Source organism: Nilaparvata lugens, chromosome 4 (assembly GCF_014356525.2).
Source record: "Nilaparvata lugens isolate BPH chromosome 4, ASM1435652v1, whole genome shotgun sequence".
In the NCBI taxonomy this organism is placed as follows: Eukaryota; Metazoa; Arthropoda; class Insecta; order Hemiptera; family Delphacidae; genus Nilaparvata; species Nilaparvata lugens.
The window spans coordinates 20,227,602-20,244,817 of record NC_052507.1 but is presented as its reverse complement, the minus strand read 5'-3'; the positions used below and the strand labels follow the sequence as shown (position 1 = coordinate 20,244,817).

Here is a 17,216-nt window from a genome sequence, read left to right as displayed (position 1 = left end):
AATGTTACCCGACATTATTTTTCATATCGCTCTTCCTTGTAATCATAATTTTCATTGAAAGTATAACCGCAATTATAATAAAACAGTAGCTAAGAGAGACAGTTGAACTCAGCCTGTTGTCCTCTGCCAATCATATTGAATTCTATCATTTGTGAATCTTTTATTAAATAAATAAAATTATCAGTTTCAATTGATGAGATTCAAAGTAGGCCTACTATACGTCTACCAAAATTCATTACGGTGTATCTTACTTCCTGGAAAATTCAACAATAGCACTCTCAAAAACACATTTCTGAAAGTCTATCGATTCACTAACTTATGACTATCAGTTCATAGCTAATTATCGATTGTGTTTGTTGCAGGGGTGGAAACAACGTGCTCCTTCCCAACTAGTTCCAACATGTCTCAGCAGATATTCGCGACTGGAGCCTGCGGAGAGCATGGCCGCTGTTACGCCACTCAGCTCGGAAGCTATCAATGTGTTTGTGACCCGGGCTACACCGGAAAATACTGCCATGAAAGTAAGTAAACTTCCTAACGAAATACTTCTATATTCTCGATTGTTAAAATTCTGTGAGGAATAATCACAATGTAATGTACGTTGATGCAAATTATTGATAATATATTATTTTATCATGTAAATATTCATGTCAATACTAAAATATAGGAGTCAAAATAAAGTCCCCTGGAGAAAATTGTTCAAAACAAACAATGGAAATCAGCCTGTAATAAGGTATATCTTAAACTTTATAAGTTCTAAATTCCTAGTTTATATATAAACAAACAATGAATAAATACAAACAAACAATTTTTGACTCAAAATTGCTATGGACAAAAATCATGAAGTGTAAACATCACCTATTTTTGGACAATTTCTATCTAAATTTGGGAAAGGAACAGTTTTGGGCAAAAAGCCTGTTGTTCCTTTCCTAATCATTCATAATTGATAATGATGCTGTATGTATCAATGTATAAATAAATAAATAAATATTTCTGTCTCACAAACTGAAGATCTATTACAGTAATTTATTAAAGTGATAAGTAGGTGTATTTTAAGTAACACATTCAATTAAATATTATATATTCATAAATGGATATAATTTTACTTTATTTTTGAACTGTTCAAAATATGTGAATAATAAGTAAACTTATTATAAAGTTATTAAAAGTAAACTTATTATTTTGTTAAGATAATATGAGAGTTGTTTTAACGTTACTGTCAATTTATTTCAGATATCAACGACTGCAAACTAAATCCATGTCAAAATGGAGGAACCTGTGTCGACAAAGTTAATTCTTTTCAATGTATTTGCCGAGAAGGCTGGGAAGGTGAAACATGCACGATAAGTAAGTGAGACTGTACTTCTTCGAATATTATGAGATATAGCTATGAGATTTAAAAAATGAATGAGGATTTTGTAATCAATACTGTTGATATTGCTCTTCAGGCAATCAGAAGTATTCAAGAAAACGTTTTGTATCAATATTTGTCATGCGAACGTGAAATCATTATCATCATAGAGAAGCACAATAATATATCCTTATGGTGGCATGGTCACGTTACTTTCTTTTTAAGACTTGAAGGCTTTGCGTGTCTCTTATTTTTAAATACATGATTATATTTGAGAATAATCATCACTTTTTTATCCTAACAAACAATTCTGATAAAATAATTTCTGGAAGAAAAAGCTGCACTTCATAGCATTGTTGAAAACCCATTAGTCTATCACAGTTCAAGAAAAAGTTCAAGAAAGAAACGAATAATAACGCTAACTATTATATGTTGTTTAATGAGTGTGCACCATAGGAAAAAGATAACATAATATTATTATGCTATTTATGTTATATTTTCATTGCATCAGAGCTGATCACCTATTCAGGCTACTGAATACTATCTGAAATTGATCTGAGTTTCTGAGGTAAATTTATATTTTCATCAAATTTCAGATAAGAACGAGTGCGAGCCGAATCCTTGCCAGAACAACGGCACATGCATAGATGGCGATGCGGACTTCAGCTGCGAGTGTCGGGGTGGGTGGAAGGGGAAGACGTGCAGTTTGAGGCACAGTCACTGCGACCATGGCACTTGCCAGAATGGAGGATCATGCCAGGATCTGGGCCATTCCTACCTTTGCCGTTGTCCCTTCGAATGGGAAGGAACAACTTGCCATATAGGTGAGACTGGCGAATTTAATCCTACAACATCCATTCAGAATGTAGCAAATCTTATGTATCTTTGACCACATTATTGTTTTAAAGTGAGAGTAATTTCACTTGTGATACTCTTCAGAGTGCATACTATTACTAGAATTTGGTGAAATTTTATCTTTTGTCAAAAAATAAGAAAAAGCTAACTGAAAACTGGAATCAAGTTCAGCTATTGAAACATTGTTACTTCCATATTTGTTATTGGATACCGGTAATAATTCTATAATATGATTTGGTACGTGATACTGTCACTCATTGAAATATTAATACTCACTTGTTAGCCTCACTGATAAATTTAATGAGAATTAGAAGAAATGTGGCGAGTAAAATGTTTCAATAAAAGTCAATATCTTTTCTAGTTTCTCAGTTTTTCGTTCCCAGGTTGGCGTTTGTGCCTTGTTTTAATTATTCATTATAAATTTTTCAAATGTTTACTTAGAATTATTGAAAGTAAAAGAAAACTTGGGTCAAACCCCCTCAGTTATGCTTCAGTTTGATCACAGAAAGCTCTAAGATTATTTAAGAATCATTGAAATGTATCCATATGACCCATTCTACATCTGTACTCAGACACTGCTATCTATTATATAAAAGGGAAATAGCACTCACTCACTAACTGACTGACTGACTGACTCACTCACTCGCAGAACTAAAAATTTACCGGACCAAGAACGTTCAAATTTGGTAGGTATGTTCAGTTGGCCCTTTAGAGGCGCACTAAGAAATCTTTTGGCAATATTTTAACTCTAAGGGTGGTTCATAAGGATTTAAAGATCGTCTTTTAGCATGTATATTCTTCTTATTCTCTTAATTATAATTGAAAAATGTCCATACCATATGGACATTATAGAACTATAATCTAGAGAGAGTACCTCTTCGAAACAGTTGTTAACTGGTAACTAAATTAATAATTTTGTCATGTTGGCATTAAGTTGAGTTGACTTTGTTAGGTTGGCACCAAGTTGAAGATTGAAATGCATTTATCGCGGAAAAATTGATTGGGCACTTCAGAGCTATTCCTGGGAATATTATATTACTAGCCGTCAGGCTCGCTTCGCTCGCCATATCCGTTTAGCCAGACGTTTAGTCTGGGCCCCCGACTGGATCGTTCTAACATATGATAAAAATTCTCAAATGAAAAAGCAGGCGAGCGAAGCAAGCCTGCTGATCTCATTCATGGACGATCCAGTCGGGGGTCCAGGGGGCGGAGCTCCCTGGCTAGACGGATATGGCGAGCGAAGCGAGTCTGACGGCTAGTTTGTAAATAAGCTCATTCATCAATCGATAATGAAAAATATCGTATGGAATAAAATAATGAAACAAGAATACAAATTGTAACGTAAATACTAGTTTCGGTGAAGCGCCATCATCTGATATGAAAATAAATTTCCAATAAATGTTTACTAATAGTTTTGTTATTCTAAATAACACCTTCAATTAATTTATTTTCAATTATTGGTTATTCGATAATTTAAATAATGAAATAAATTTGATTATTTATTAATAAGTAATTAATTATTTTTAATTCAATTCATTTATCTATTTAATTGATTTATTTTCATAACCTGACGATGGTGTGATCACCGAAACTAGTTGTTACGTTACAATTTGTATTCTTGTTTTATTATTTTATTAATTTTAAAGGGTACTATAATTCTATTTTATAAATACAAGAAAGTAGCCCTCAATTCATACATTTTAAAAAACTTATGGAATAAATTCACTCTATAAAAAATATATCAGCAATATGAACAAGTGGATAAGCTCTAAATTAGAGTTTACTTCGATAATTGAGTGGACACTATGTGACATTATTTTTCTCAATCAGACAGATATTTCATATCACAGCATTTGAAAAGATCCCTATTTTAAATAATAAATGCTCAATTGTTCATATGAATAGACCATTTAAAGTTTCAACATGTATTATTGTATTTGTTTAATGAATTTACTTGAATTCATTGTTGCAGCGAAAACGCAAGCGTGCAGACTGAGGCCTTGTCAGAATGGAGCGACTTGCATCAACACTGGTGACACATACACTTGCATCTGCAAAGAGGGATTCGAGGGAGCAAACTGTCAGCATGACATCAATGACTGCAACCCGTTGCCTTGCTTCAACGGCGGCAAATGCGTTGATGGTGTCAACTGGTTTCGATGCGAATGTGCTGTTGGCTTTGCTGGTATGAAACAATTTATTTAATTTATTTAATTTATTTACTCACTCATTTTTTATGAATTTAATTGGCAGAGCGATCTATCTAATAATAAATGTCTCTAAATCTTGTAAATAACATGAAAACTTGTTGCACGAAAACTTTTTTAAATTGTGGTGTTGATATCTAAAAACATAATGAAGCCAAATGAAACGTTTTTTCCCCATTTTCATTTAACCACTTCATTTAATTTATTTATACCGTTTATTTATTCCACGAAGAATGAAGGATTTAATTTTCTTGCCGATGACCAACTCGCAAACACTTTTTTTCTTGTCTGGCAAAACATGAGTTTAACAGTTTGTTGCAATTATTTACATAATTTTAACATTCAAATTCAATCATTTCATTGTATGTTAGTGTTACAATTGTGAATTGATGTGTGCATTAAATTTCAAGCACCTTTCTACTTCAACTGTTTTATACTTCAAAAATATTATTTGTTCAATATTTTTAGATACGGTGTCAATTTATCTGTTTTTATTTTTCCACCTATTTTATTATTTTTATTGTTAGGTGGTTTGTTTGACGAGAATCATTATTTTGTTTGCAGGTCCAGATTGTAGGATAAACATCAACGAATGTGCTTCAAACCCTTGTGGATCTGGTGCCACGTGTATTGATGGCATAGCTTCTTACTCTTGTATCTGTCCTCCAGGGTTGAAAGGAGTTCAATGTCAACAAGGTAAAATTGTTTTCCAGTTAATTTTTGTTTCGTCAATTGATTTGATTAAAATTTACCCAAATCATGTCCAAAACTGTTCTCAATTGAGAGCCAATATAAGTTATAAAATTTATAATACCAAAGTCACTTTAAGGAATAGACTACAAACGCATAATATTCAGAACAATTTAAAAATTTATTCTTCGATTACAATACGGTATTTCTTCTTTCTTGTATGGCGCTACAGCCCATGGTGAGCCTTGACCTCTGTAACTATCAACCTCCACACATCTCTATCATTGAATATAATACAAAAGGCACTGTAAGGAATAAAATACAAACTCATAATATTCAGAACAATTTTACAATTTATTCTTTGATTACAATACGGTATTTCTTCTTTCTTGTATGGCGCTACAGCTCATGATGAGCCTTGACCTCCGCAACTATCAACCTCCACGCGTCTCTATCGTTGACTATGGCACATTATACGGTATTGGAATTATATAAATAATGTAAATTAGGCCTACAAACTCGTGTTGAAAACTATATGTCGAATTTTCCATTCGCGATCTCAATACAATATTTTTTACATGATGTACCTACTCGTAGTGTTATGTTGTTTAATAACAATTATATCTAGTTTTCAAAAACAAAGCTAAACGTATGAATAAATATAAGAACAATGATTATTCCAAAAGAATAATTCCTGATTATTTGTTTTACAGTTGATGAGGTATCGATAAGACAAGGGGTATGCTTATGGCAAGGCCAGTACTTTGCCAGTGGCTCCAAATGGTCCTTTGATTGCAATACCTGCTCCTGTTATGAAGGCGAAGTACGATGTACGAAAATATGGTGCGGTCTAGGGAATTGCCTTGGACAAGTCACACCTACAGCAATATGCCAAGACAATCAGGTACCGTACAATATTATCTATTTTTCTCATCTCCATATTGATACATTTCCAGGCTCCACCGTTTATTATTTATTTTGTTCAATAAAGACATGCAAAATCATTAGGCTATGTGCTCTCTGTACATTTGAAGATAATTATACAATGCAAATTTAAGACAAATGTGGATTCACATGACGCTTGCGTCTTTGTTCTGTAAAATGTTTTCATCCTAAGAATAGGTGAAGTAGTTAACGAAATGAGAGAGATTAATAATTAATGAAGATACCTTTGAATTGTTATCGATAAATAATATACCGTACGGTACATTAAGTCGATATTCATATCATTGTGATTTGTTCCTCAATATCTCATCATCATCATCATCATCAAATTTATTGATTCAACCCGACACATCACTCAATGCTTCACCTGTCATACATGTCAAGTTTTCAGCCTATAGTGAGGTCCACGTTATAATGGCAGTGTTGATTAGCAATGGTATTGCTTTCCTTGTCTATCATCCAACAAAGCGGATAGCGCTATCTCTTTCTCGCTTTGCTCTGTTGCCAGATCGTCTCTTGTAGAATTAATAATTAATTGACAAAATATTTCATCTTTATTATGTAAATTTATTATGAAATTAGTGAAAAAATATGATTTCTTGCTTCATAAAATATACTGATTATTTTAAACAAGAATGAACAGTTAATATCACATCAATAAGCATGTATCAGCTATCGTATATAGAAGGCATTGACAAGACAGAGGATCGGCAATGTTGTTGTCCTATCTTTCTCCACTGCCATTATAACGTGGACCTCACTATAGGTAAACTTGAACGAGGTATGAGAGATTGCATTAATTGATTGAAAAAATAGTTTTATCCTATATACTAGAATTATAGTATCAAATAGAATCAAATAATAGATATCAATATTTCAGATAATAAGAACTGTGAATAATACCTCCATCTGAAATTACCATTATTAAAACTATTCATCAACATAGTTATTAATTATTTTTTGAAGAATATTATGATTTTGTATTATTTTTCAATATAATTGAAGTGAAATTTTTCTTAAAATCCGTAAGTTATTTACTGATGTTATAAAGATACTATTTTCTTATTGGAATTACTAGTACCTTTTTATGCTTAATAAATAAATATTATATTCATTTTATGATTATTTTTCATTCTTTCTTCTATTCATTTGGTGTCTATAAAAAATAATTAACGTCGTACTAGATTTTCCAATAGAAGAAAATATCGTGTGGCCCTACAAAAATTTCAATTTCCACTTAAATTTATTTTATTCAATCATTTACACACTGAGGATACAATTAATAAATTCAAGCAAAACAATAAGAACAATCATTTAAATCTATATAATTAAAATCCGAGCCTCAAATTTTGACATTCAATAACTTTTTCATATGTGCACCGAATTTGATGATTTTTTTTTAGTTGTGTTCGATATGGTCAGGACCAGGTTTATGGCCTATCAAATTTATAATCCGACCTCAGGACTTTTTCCCACGATCCTTCAAAGTTTACATGTAATCCTTATGGGAGAAGATTTGTGAACTGGCCACGCACAGAAATAGAAATCAGCTGTTATAATCATTGCGTCATACAACAGCCGTCGGTAGATAGTAGACAAGAGTGTGTGCTGCTCCATAACCGCCCATGTATTTTATTCTAATCGCTCCGACTAAAAACAAAATGACTGTTCTGTGTGTAACCATCTAGCGATGCGGCCTCAGGTTGCTTTGTTTCGAATAATTATTGTGCTGTGTTTGGTGTTTAGAAAATTAATTGATTTTTAGTAAATTATTTATTGTGCAGTTGGTAAATTATTTATATATAAAATGCCGCATCGCGCCTCCTCAGGTGTGCATCCAGCTAAAGTTTGTCATGAGATGCATTAAACTATTTGGCGGTACGAAGTTCGCCGGGCCAGCTAGTAAAAATATAAATCTCAGTACCTTACTTTTCTCAGTACCTTATTTAAATTATTTCGTCATGACATGTGTTTCGGCTACTATTGCCATTTTCAAATGATTGGAAAATCTATATATATATAAAAGCGAAATGGCACTCACTCACTCACTCACTCACTCGCATAACTAAAAATCTACCGGACCAAAAACGTTCAAATTTGGTAGGTATGTTCAGTTGGCCCTTTAGAGGCGCACTAAGAAATCTTTTAGCAATATTTTAACTCTAAGGGTTGTTTTTAAGGGTTTAAAGTTCGTCTTTTAGCATGTATATTCTTCTTCTCCCAATCTCTTAATTATAATTGAAATTTCCATATCACATGTTACTATAGAACTATAATCTAGATAGAGTACCTCTTCGAAACAGTTGTTAACTGGCAACTAAATTAATAATTTTGTCAGGTTGGCATTAAGTTGAGTTGACTTTGTTAGGTTGGCACCAAGTTGAAGATTTAAATGCATTTATCGCGAAAAAATGATTGGGCACTGCTACTTCAATCCTGGGAATATTATATTACTAGCAGACTGGATCGTCCAGCATATGATAAAAAAGGAGGGAAGCGTTTTCCAACTATGGTTAAAATATAAATCATAAATAATAAATACTAGAATGTTTTTATTGAATACTGATTGTTGATGTGTGAGCAGGTGTGTGTGCCGATGGGCCGCGAATGGTGCGTGACGGGTGGCTGCGTGGCGTGGGGCGAGTGCCGCAACATCCTCAGCGGCAAGCTGGTGGGACCGCCGCAACTGCCGGCGCCCGCAACATGTTGGCCCAACATGATAGTGCTGAGTGGCGCATGCGCCCGCCTCACACTGCTGCTCGACCGCAGCAAACTGCAGCCGCGAACCGGCATCAGTGTGGAGAGCTTCTGTGCCGACATGCGTCTCATGCTGGCCGCACATCACGCCGCAAACCACATGTCATCGCGGCCAGACAGCCATATTGTGCTGCTCTGCGATCTCAAGGCGGGTGCTAACGACACCATCGAAGTCGCTATTGTGAGTGGACCTCTATTCAGCCAAATTGTTGTTGAATAGTTCGATTTATATAGAAATTAAAACTACCCCGGAAAGGTACTATGTAATTATTTCTATCAGTTTAAAAAAAGGTAGTATGTGATTATTCCTATATTATATAGACTATATTATTTTATATAACCTTCCCGCAAGGGACTCCCCACCAACAAAAGCCATACGAATTTACTTTATTCCTATATTAATTGTACTGAGTGAAATTTTGAATGGAATTTATTTCAAAAAAAAAAACATTACAAACAAAGAAAAAGAAAATCAATATGTTAAGTTACTTACTGCATTTGCATGCATATATATTACAAGTTGATGTTAAATGTAGGTATAAGCCTACTAAAAAGAAAGTAACATAGCTGCCAGGATAACTACTATGTCTATTATAAATAATTAAGGGTAATATTTAATGGAAAATGATACCTGCATAGGTTTAAAACCTGTGCGCAGGTATTTATTAAAAAATACCAAAAACAAAAACACAAAGAAAATGACAAACGCGTTGATAATATAGCTAACGTTCTTGAAGCAAAATATGAGTAGAAACTTTCCAGAGCTGAGGTGAGAGAGAATATATGTAAAGAAGAGAGCAAGATATGAATTTAAAACAAGCGTTAGACTAGATATACTATTCAAGTAGCCCTATAAAAAAGGGTAGGGTGTCATTATTTCTATATAAATTAAAATGAAAACGTATATATTCAGAGCGACTCAATTTGTCCAAATAACACTATAGTACCATTTTGATAACTTTTGTTATAAAGAACACAAATTAAAAACATCTAGTTTCGATGCCTACATCATTTAGAAGTTTTATTTAAATAGCCCTATTAGAATACTTTGTTGAATAGTTATTGTTCATCTAGGACTAAACTCTTCCCCTCGGGCAATCAGTTATTGGGACCCGACGAGGAGTTCCCCTGGGGAAGAAAAAGTACTCGAATCATGTGATGTGCCAACTGTTGATTTTAAGTCTAAAAGGCCTATTAATACCTGAAAGAGGCCTGACTGTTGGATAGTTTTATCATAGAAATAAGGATTTAAAATAAGAAACTGCTTTTTAAGATGGTAATGAATATTTTTAGCTTCAATGTAGATAATTTCTATGGGATTGTTATAATTTCCTGAGATTTTCTTATTTTTCAATGTAGGTATTTTGGACCATTACTTGAGATTGGGGAATAAATTGATCGTAGTTTGATGCACACAGCATTCCTCTCCATTCACTAACAGTTGGAAAATCAATAATATAACTACCTAGGTCTAAAGATTCTATCGATGTGAAATTAGATACTGCATCGGTTTTAATAACGTACTCAACATTTGAAACTAAATTAGGAAATTGAAAAAGTTTTGGGCAATAGCCTGTTTTTTCTTTCCCGATCATTGTATTGTTTGTGCTAACCTAATAAATAAATAAAATTTAACTTTCAATACAGTGTAAAAATCATGAATAATAAGCTGTAATAATAAATAGGGGGAAATAATACACTACTTATTTTTTTAGACATTTATAGTAGAAATGATGTCATCTTTGAGAGTCTGTTATTATAATATCTTATTGAGAGAATTTCATAGGAGTTTATAAATCCTATAGTATAGATATATGTGGGGTATGTCTCTGGAGGGTCGATGTCAAAGAGGGAATACATTTTTTTACTGCCCCGACAGTTGAGGACTGCGACGGTAAAGGACTGAAATCAATCCTCAAATGTCAGAGTCCTCGACTGTCGCGTCCCCTCTTTGGAAGTTGGGTGTAGCTGCGTGGACTAAACGAAGGTTTTGTAATCCAATGGTCCCGGAATTGATGTCTGGCTGGTCTAGCACACCTGAATCACCCAGGTCATTCATTTATTTTTCAATTTTATAGTATCTTAGGATAATGAATTTCAGTCTTTTCAAAGCAAATAACATCCTGTCTTTTTGCAGTCTGACTCGAATAATAACGAAGATGCCGTGAAAGAAGCAGTTCGAGTTATCGGCGAGCAAATAAGCAGGAAGCAAGTGGGAATCACGTCTTCAGCTGCACTCATGGCTGTGGTTGAAGTGAAGGTTGAAACAGCATTAGTTAGCCAGCAGAGACAAGGTAAGTTGAATACTGTATTCACAGATGTTAAAGAATTTTTCCATGATAAAAAAATCAAATCAGATCTATTTCCTCAAAGAATCAACAAAAATATCAGCATTTAAAAATAATACATTATTAATTTAAAAGTTAATTTCACTTATTTATATGACAATAAAACAAACCCTGAAAATAGAAACAACATTTTTCAAACTAAAGCAGCACTGTACCAGTAGAAAAGACAACATATTATTATGTTGACAAGGTAAGCTGTATGATCGGAGTCCTTTAGAAATTACAGAAATAGAATATACTGATGAGATACTGATCAATTTGAAACATTACCATAAATTCAGTGCCTGTGCCCTATATTATACCACCCATCTCATGATCTTATAATTCTATCATGCAAGCTTAATAAATTTAAATTCAAATTGATTCAAATTATATCAAGTATTATCGGTATGATAAATCCTGCTATGAGTTCATGATCTATAAAATAGAATATTATAGTACCCTTTGAAATCAATAAAATAATAGAATAAGAATACAAATTCAGAGGTAACTATAATTCTATTTTTTGAATACAAGAAATTAGCCCTGAATTCATACATTTTTAAAGCTCATGATCATTTTCCAAATTTTATTTACAGTATAAATGAGTCTCAGAGTGCTTGGGATGAATGTTAAAAATTCAGTGTTTTAAGTACCTATTAAAAAAATTGAAACATTCTTAAAAAATGTATACTATGTGTAGCTTTGATCACCAAATAATAATTCACTGAAGTCTCAATCCACTATAATACCTACACACACTCAAGCTCAAGTCTAAAACTTACTTGGACCTTCACCGTAAAAATGTATTCCAATTTAAATTAAATTACTTATGTAATGCCACTTTTTCTCATAAATTCCATGGTAAGATAAATAAACAGATTCCTTATACTAACTGTACGGTATGTGTGAAGAATTGATAGTGTTGATATTATGGATATAATATTCTCCTATTTTTCTTAAATTAGTTTTACCGTACCGTACATTGATGTAATGCGCCCATTCTTATCTGTTTTTTATTGGTGTGTTCCTTGGAAAATAACAATATTAATATCTATCCATGCCTCAGTCTACAGAGCAGCTAGCATCATCAATAATTATTTTTATAGTCATACGTATACACTTACAATATCTGTCAGAGCAAAAATTAAGTATAATTAATTTCATAAAACTTATGTTTAAAATTCACAAACATAGATGTCATTCGAATAAATTCAAAAAACAAATAGTTCAGGTATTAATGATCAAAAAATACAATATAATAAAAAAATTATAAGTTAAATTGTATGAGTTCAGGGCTACTTTCTTGTATTTATATAATAGAATTATAGTACGGTACCCTTTAAAATTAATAAAATAATAAAACAAGAGAACAAATTGTAACTACAAGTTTCGTTGATCACACCATCGTCAGGTTATAAAAATAAAAAACTAGTAGTTACAATTTGTATTCTTGTTTTATTATTTTATTTATTTTAAATAGTACTATAATTCTATTTTATAAATTTTATAAGTGTTTGTTTTTCAGTTGTCGATGTTGATTTTGCAGTGTTGATATAGATTTTCCAGAGTTGATGTTGATTATTCGTTGTTGATGTAGACTTTTCACTGTTAATGTAGATTTTTCACTGTAGATGCATAGTTTTCACTGTTGATGTTGTTTTCTTCAGGTGGAAGTTACATGCAGGGCTCGTTCCTAATAATGGCGGTGATACTGATGCTATGCGGCATAGCGGCCACCGCCTACTGGGTGCGCGTGCAGCGATCGCCCGACAACCTGGGTCTGACGGGCGTCGTCGACCGACATCACGACGACGAAAAGTCCAACAACCTGCAGAACGAGGAGAATTTGCGTCGCTACGCCAATCCGCTCAAGGACACTGAGTCGGTTTCGAGTGCGCATGCGCAGCCTGTGCTCGCGTCAAGTGCTAGCCTCGGCGACCTGACGCCACGCATCAGTGTGGTGCGGCCTCTGTCCAGCGCATCCAGCGCCGAGATGCTAGAGATGATCTGTGAGGGTGGTGGGGGTCCGACCTCCAGTCAGCTGCTCCTCCTCAAGACACAGAACACAGACATCAAGAAGAACACTGTGTGTGAGGCGAGCTCCAGCAGTAAAGACTTCTCTTGTAAGAGGATAAATGTGAAGGTCTTGCCACCTGTGCAGAGGACGTTACCTCCTGTCAATGACAATAGTTCTGACGTGTTGACTGTTTTAGTGTAGGCTTTTTAAGAGCGTGACACTGTTGTAAAAATAATTATAATTAGTTGTAAATTTATAAGACTTAGTCCTAGTTGCACAGAAACCTGTTAAATTTTAATAATGATTAATTCCACAAGAACCAATCAGAGATGTTTTTTTTTTTAAAAAACTTCTCTGATTAGTTCTTGTAGCATTTTATCGGGATTAGAAGTTGTCAGACCTGTTAATCATGATTAAATTCCTCAAGAACGAATCAGAGAAGCCTTCTTCTCATAAAAACCCTTCTCTGACTGGTTCTTGTGGCCATTTAACAGACTTCTGTGCAACCTAGTGTAATTTTTGTGTAATTTATGTAAGTTTTCTGTAATGCCTTGGTTACACATTGCCAGCTGACGGGCGGGTAGAAAAGATCGTAAAGGCGAGCGAACGCACTCAGCAGCAGACAGAGTAAAACCACGTCTGCATGTAGACGTGAGCAGACATATGTAGACAGACGTACGTCTCCATTCGAACACCTAAGAAGGGATATTGCCTCTGTCTGTCTGCATACTGTCTGCTGTTGTATGCGTTCGCCTTAAAGGGGATTCCTACCCATCAGTAACAGAGTCCAAGTCTGGTTCAGTGAAAATATTATTCCCATGAGTTGGGGACCTAATGGGACCATTTATACTCGCTCGGCTGGTCTGAGTGGGAATAATCCCAATAGAACTCATGAGAAGAACTTTTTCTCTAACCAGGACACGGACTCTGATATTGATAATATGTGCGAATCCAGCTCAACTATACCCCAGCTATAGATGGTTCATAGTCACGAGAAAACGGTTGGCTGCCCTTTTACTGCTCTAATTTGAACATTTTTCTGGTGAATAAACCATTTTTACTCGCACCGTGTAATCGGAATAGCTGAATTATTGTCACGCGAATCTCTCAAACCATTATTACCTTTTCCTACAGATGCAGTAACTAATTTTTGTCCAGTAAATTGGATTAGTAAATTAGTAATTGATTTTTTTCACATTGAATGACAGGGAGAGGCTAGTCCAGTTACCGTCTGGTGAGAGAAATGGCCAGTTACTGCCCACTCGTCAGCTATTCACACTGTATAACCAAGGCTCAACTATACTAGTGAGAACTGCTGCAATCCTTTTCAAACATTATAGAATAATGATTAAGATAGAATAATATCAGTGATATAATCAATGGACAATAATGAATCACAATCACGAATCATTTTAAACAGAACTTTGAAAATGTTTGCTGTCTGTTAAGGACTGCATTTAAGACTTTATTTATTGACGATTCTTAGCCAAGCATGGTTTGTTTGTCTAGCAAAATCCAATCAGAACTATATTATATTAGTTTTATGCTAGGCATCTAAACCGTGCTGGGCTAAGAACGTTTTCGAGATTATTATGAATAAAGCACTATTTTTAAATGGGAAGGCCATTTTTAAGTCAATAAAGATTCTTATCACTTATATATCTTATGTAATTCTATTGAATTTAAAAAGTCCAATATCAGAATGAATTTTCAATACGGTTTGAACAATGTCTATTAAATAGACCTTTTTTTATAGACCGTTTTTATAAACCATGGATTTGAATAATTTTCAATCGATTTAGAATAATTTTTCCTTTGATTTGGGCATTTCATGTTCAAATATTTGAACTATTATAATATAATATACTGGTATGTTAAAAATGTACTGTATCTCAACTTGAAAAAATCTTCCAATGCAATATGAATAAAGAGCATTGAATGAACTATCAATTTTTTTATCTGATAAAAAGCATTTGCTCTGTTGAGGAGCATTTTTAATCGATCTACTAACTGTGATCCTGCTAAGGCAGAATTCTCCTTTGTTTGTCATAATGAAGGTGATTTAGTGGTGAAGAAAATGACAAATTTATCACATTCATTCTTTCATTGAAAAGTTAGAGAACTAGTTTCGGTTGTTACACCATTGATGGTGTAATATCTTTGATAAAACAACTTAGATTTCAAAAGAGATACATAATGTTGTAACAATCAAAACGATTTTTTAAAATATTTTTGATGAGTAAGTAGTTAAAACAACTTCAATTATTTTCATTCAATAAGGATTTTCCGTCATTCTACTGGTAAATTTTAATGCCCAGGCTATCTGCAATTTTTGTTTACAGGCAATGAATTATATTGTAAGAAAAATCGTATGATTCACTCAAGTGTGTATTTTAATCAAAACTACTTAGTTATTATGAAAAATGTAAATAATATAGATTTATTTAATTTAGTTGTACTCTACTATCATATAGTGGATTACAGAGTGAATTATTACCATACTTGCCTTGCATTCTGTTCCAACGTTGGAGTTTTATAAAAAATGGACAAAGATTCATGTCGATTGTCATTCTTGAGTTACATCAATACATTATTAATGGAATCAATGTGAATAGATGATTCTTCATCATTTTTTTTCAGAATAAAGCTATAAGGTAGGCCTTCTGTTTTCTTTTTGTCTTTTGACAACATGGTTAATTTTAATTTGTGATCTAAGTTTAGTTCAGTTAATTTATGTTGAAAGTGTTAAACTTTTTATGTTTTAATTGTAAAGTGTATTTAAACAAATTGAGTATTAAACATGTAAATATAGTTTAAATATTTTTGTTCATAATAATAGAACTATATTATTAGGAAAATAAATTGGTTTTGACCTGTCTGTAATTAGATAAATGTATGTATGTAAATTTGAAGGAAACTATGATATTATTGTAAATTATAGAGATATAAGATATGATATTGATAAATTATTATTCTTTGTTCTATAGAAAATGTTGCTTTTTCATTAAGTGTTCTAATTATGTACTTAATTCCTTTTGCTTGTGGTGAACCAAACTTCTAGTAGTGAACCACCTCATTCAGCTATACAGGCATAATTGATTATATTGTAACATATAATGTGAAATATGCTAGGTATCGTTATGCCAGTATTGAACAGAATAAAACTGCCCATGATGTACCGTATTTTGAGTTTGTGATAATGCTTCGACTCAGTTCGATTTATTTTTCCCCAGTTATTGAATTTTTATTTTTTAATAAGCAAAAATTTATTAAAACTGTTCAGACCTATAAATACATCCCTATCAAAATATATTCAGTAAATTCATTTATTCAACTGCCTGTTACTAGATAATCGTAATTATTACACAACACGATAATTTCCAAATTTCACACTGGAACTTTAACAACTTGTGATAAGTGTTTACTTCCGCTTTTCTACTTTTTTGGTATTTATAAAGATAAACTCAAATATAGCTCCCTTACAAGCACTTGTTTCCTGGTAAATTATTGTGTAAAGATGTTCTCAGTGATGTTGAACTCCAGTGCAATTTTATTGTTCAATATGAAAGTCAAGTAATTAGATATTCAATATGCGTAAGACACATGTAATATGTCCTCCAATGGAAAATAGGACTAATTTATATGCTGATTATTGTGATGTAAAATTATTAGAGATCTCTAAAACTATATTATTTGCAAAACTGTTCATTAAGTATTTTTGCCAGTGTAGAAATAAATTTGATACTTTTTAATAATGATGTTTTTTATTCAAAGTAATCACCTTTTTATGAGTTCTATATCATCAGCATTCATACTCGGGTCTTTTGTTTACCAAAACCCAGAGGAAGATAGTTTTGGTATTTATGTGTACAACAAATATGTACAACAATATAATGAACAATTACTACATATAATAATAAGAAGTTACCAATTGAGTGTTGAATACTGTGATATAAAGACTAAAAGAGATATCTTTAAGGAAGGCAGTAAGAGGTTGTTTTATAGATGGAAAAGAACCAAATTAAAAAAAAACTACATACCGTATTGGGCTCTACTCTGGTAGC

The 17,216-nt window shown here is 33.0% G+C and overlaps 1 protein-coding gene across 1 annotated transcript in view; it reads left to right on the top strand.

Annotated features, from left to right (window-relative positions):
• Window positions 1–16,907, top strand: part of LOC111051644 (protein jagged-1b) — a 127,396-nt gene extending 110,489 nt beyond the window's left edge. Inside the window, exons 12-20 of the mRNA XM_039426897.1 lie at window positions 363–521; window positions 1,234–1,347; window positions 1,948–2,175; window positions 4,179–4,391; window positions 4,978–5,109; window positions 5,817–6,007; window positions 8,633–8,986; window positions 10,943–11,099; window positions 12,803–16,907. Coding sequence (XP_039282831.1) covers window positions 363–521; window positions 1,234–1,347; window positions 1,948–2,175; window positions 4,179–4,391; window positions 4,978–5,109; window positions 5,817–6,007; window positions 8,633–8,986; window positions 10,943–11,099; window positions 12,803–13,353 — 2,099 coding nt within the window. The 3' untranslated portion in view covers window positions 13,354–16,907. The remainder of the gene's footprint in view (window positions 1–362; window positions 522–1,233; window positions 1,348–1,947; window positions 2,176–4,178; window positions 4,392–4,977; window positions 5,110–5,816; window positions 6,008–8,632; window positions 8,987–10,942; window positions 11,100–12,802) is intronic.
• The last annotated feature ends 309 nt before the right edge of the window (window positions 16,908–17,216 follow it).